Source organism: Sinocyclocheilus rhinocerous, unplaced genomic scaffold (assembly GCF_001515625.1).
Source record: "Sinocyclocheilus rhinocerous isolate Xijiao unplaced genomic scaffold, SAMN03320098_v1.1 scaffold697, whole genome shotgun sequence".
NCBI classification, from domain to species: Eukaryota; Metazoa; Chordata; class Actinopteri; order Cypriniformes; family Cyprinidae; genus Sinocyclocheilus; species Sinocyclocheilus rhinocerous.
Window position 1 is genome coordinate 1,194,048 of NW_015664033.1, and position 2,457 is coordinate 1,196,504.

General features: G+C 37.5%; 1 protein-coding gene across 2 annotated transcripts in view; it reads left to right on the top strand.

Annotated features, from left to right (window-relative positions):
* Positions 1-370: 370 nt before the first annotated feature.
* Positions 371-2,457, top strand: part of LOC107729535 (bryoporin-like) — a 3,731-nt gene continuing 1,644 nt past the window's right edge. Inside the window, exons 1-2 of one of the 2 annotated variants that reach the window (XM_016540091.1) lie at positions 371-660; positions 1,289-1,402. In XM_016540091.1, the coding sequence (XP_016395577.1) occupies positions 1,302-1,402 (101 nt within the window). In that variant the 5' untranslated portion in view covers positions 371-660; positions 1,289-1,301. The remainder of the gene's footprint in view (positions 661-1,288; positions 1,403-2,457) is intronic. The other variant, XM_016540090.1, reaches the window with a different exon arrangement.

A 2,457-nucleotide genomic window follows, 5' to 3' on the forward strand; every position in this document is an offset into this window, starting at 1 on the left:
ATATGTACTGTAGTGCAAATATTACACAAGTGTGCTATAATCTCTCATTGCCCTTGCACCCTGTTTTTAAGCCTTCTATCATTCTGTATCACTTTTCACAAAGGTTTTGGGCGTTGGTGGATTTGGTACTTTTCATCATTCATTTTAAGTTCAATATTTGCACCGTAACCAACAAGGCATCTCTCATTATGTCATGAGTCCATAATCTATCTACTAAAATATGAATTGTTGCAGAATTAGTCAGTAATTTGTTTGTTTTCATTGCAAGATGCCTCTTGTCATGATGTAGTTTTCTGGGCATTTTTATTGGCTGTGTGCCCATGAATTCTGTAAATGGTGCTTTGTGGATGAAGAATTATGCAAGCAGTTAGTCAGTTTAACTGCGTCAACTCCCATCAAACTCTCCCACAAATGTTTCTGCCGTTATTTTTTTTTTCCTGTCAGCATTGGAGGGAAAAGAAGGGGACACACCTGTGTTTGTCAAGCAGGTGTTTGTGTGTCTACTAGTGTTTCTGTCATTCACCCACCACTTTGTTCATCTACGCTGAAACAGAAGAGCAGCAAACCCTCAATTCTCTCAGCAGCAGCTATCTCTCATACTAGCAGGTAACTTTCAGGTACTTCTTAACCAGTTCCATGTGTGCGCTACAAAAACAAAAGGTAAAAAAGCTTTAACCTCAAATACAGAAATGAGCATTAACTCTTAATTCATCTGCATTTTAACGATGGTGAAAAGTCTCGTTGCTTGTGTCTGCTGGTGCATGTCATGATTCTCAGCTCACTGCTTCACTGTTTGTCTCTGCTAACAGTTTAGTTCTCTGAGCCATATGGAGCCCGCAAGTGGCTTTCCATATTCTGCCGTGCTGTCAGGCCTGTTATTAGAGATATTTTAGCGCCTGTGCTAAAACTGTAGAAAGCACTCATCTGTCTACCTGCTGTCACATTTACCGGCTAGTTTCTGACAAGAAGACAGATTAGGCTATGCCTTGATTTGTGTGTAAATGTTGAGCTGCATGTCAATATCAAATGTATTTGATTAGAATGCTGTAGGGTTTGCTATACAATCCATTTACTTTAAAAGAATAATTATGTAGCAGAATATCCAAGTTGCATTTTTAAATACAATGTAAGTGAATAGTGACGACAGCTGGTCTTCGTCCACTTTCATTGTATAGGGGAAAAAAGCATATACATATATACATATTTTTTACATGCACTGTCCCTTTAGTACTTTGCTGAAAGCAATTTCCTTTTCAAAATAATTTTTCCTCTTTCATGACCCCCACAGAAGCCGTGCCAACATGCAGAACGCAGAAGCCGTGTCAGCAACTATAAACACTAATAGGAACTGTACAGTGGAGATCACCAATGTTAGCAGCACTTACTGCCTTATCAATCCAAAGTAAGGAGAAAATTACATTTACAATTATTTAAATGAAATTACTGGCAAAATCTGTTTAGTGAGTGATAAAACTCTTTAAAAATGCAGTTAAAAATGAAGAGTAGTGACTTTAAGAATTATATTTTGGTCAATTGTACACTGTAAAAAACTACTTAACATGTATAACATGTAAAAATGAAGTTGAAATTGGTTAAAGCTGCAGTCTGTAATTTTGCCTCTTTGTCGCCATCTCTGTTTGAAAACCTGGAATTCCAGCTGTTTGCGGAATTATCTAGCTTGTGTGGGTTGTGCGGCGGCACTGCTCCAGCGAGGATGAATCTAATGTTTTGAAGAGTATGTGTGGCAGTCAGTCACCGCACCGGTGTGGATACTGTAACGTTACTTAGGAATCACAGATTCTCGCCTACGTCTTGGAATATGACCCAAATAAGAATTTTCACCGTATATTGTCATCTGAACAAGTCTGCAATGTTTGTTCTGACCAACCGAGGAAAAAAGCATTACAATAAATCGCGCTATATGGTGATTTAATCTAAAGATCGGTTAGCTCATATCACATCAAACCGTTCAAATTATTATTATTGTTATACTTTATTCTCAAATTATTAATGTTAACAACATCAACATTGCGTGACTATGAGTATAGTGTGTATTAGCGTGTAGATTTCAGTTTCTGTACTACAGTCTAAACTCTAATTGTCATACCATTCGAATTTCATATTAAGAAATTCTTTTAACCCAAAAAGCAAATTATGCTCCCTTCGAACTGGTTTTCTTTAAAATACAAATCTTTGTAATCCCAGGCTATCTGTAATCAGAAGCACATTTAAAACGGCAATATAATTTAATTTCATTCACATGTGTTTCATAAACACATAATCCTTTCTGGATTACAATCCGCCATCAAAATGATACATTATTCTGGCTGCTGTGAGAAAAGGCTATAAACGATCCGCCACCTGCAGGATCCTCACATGTGATAGCCTAGTAGCCGGGACAACTTCTTTATGTTTACAGAAGTGACGTAATGACGCAGCGGCATGCTCGAATTTCCC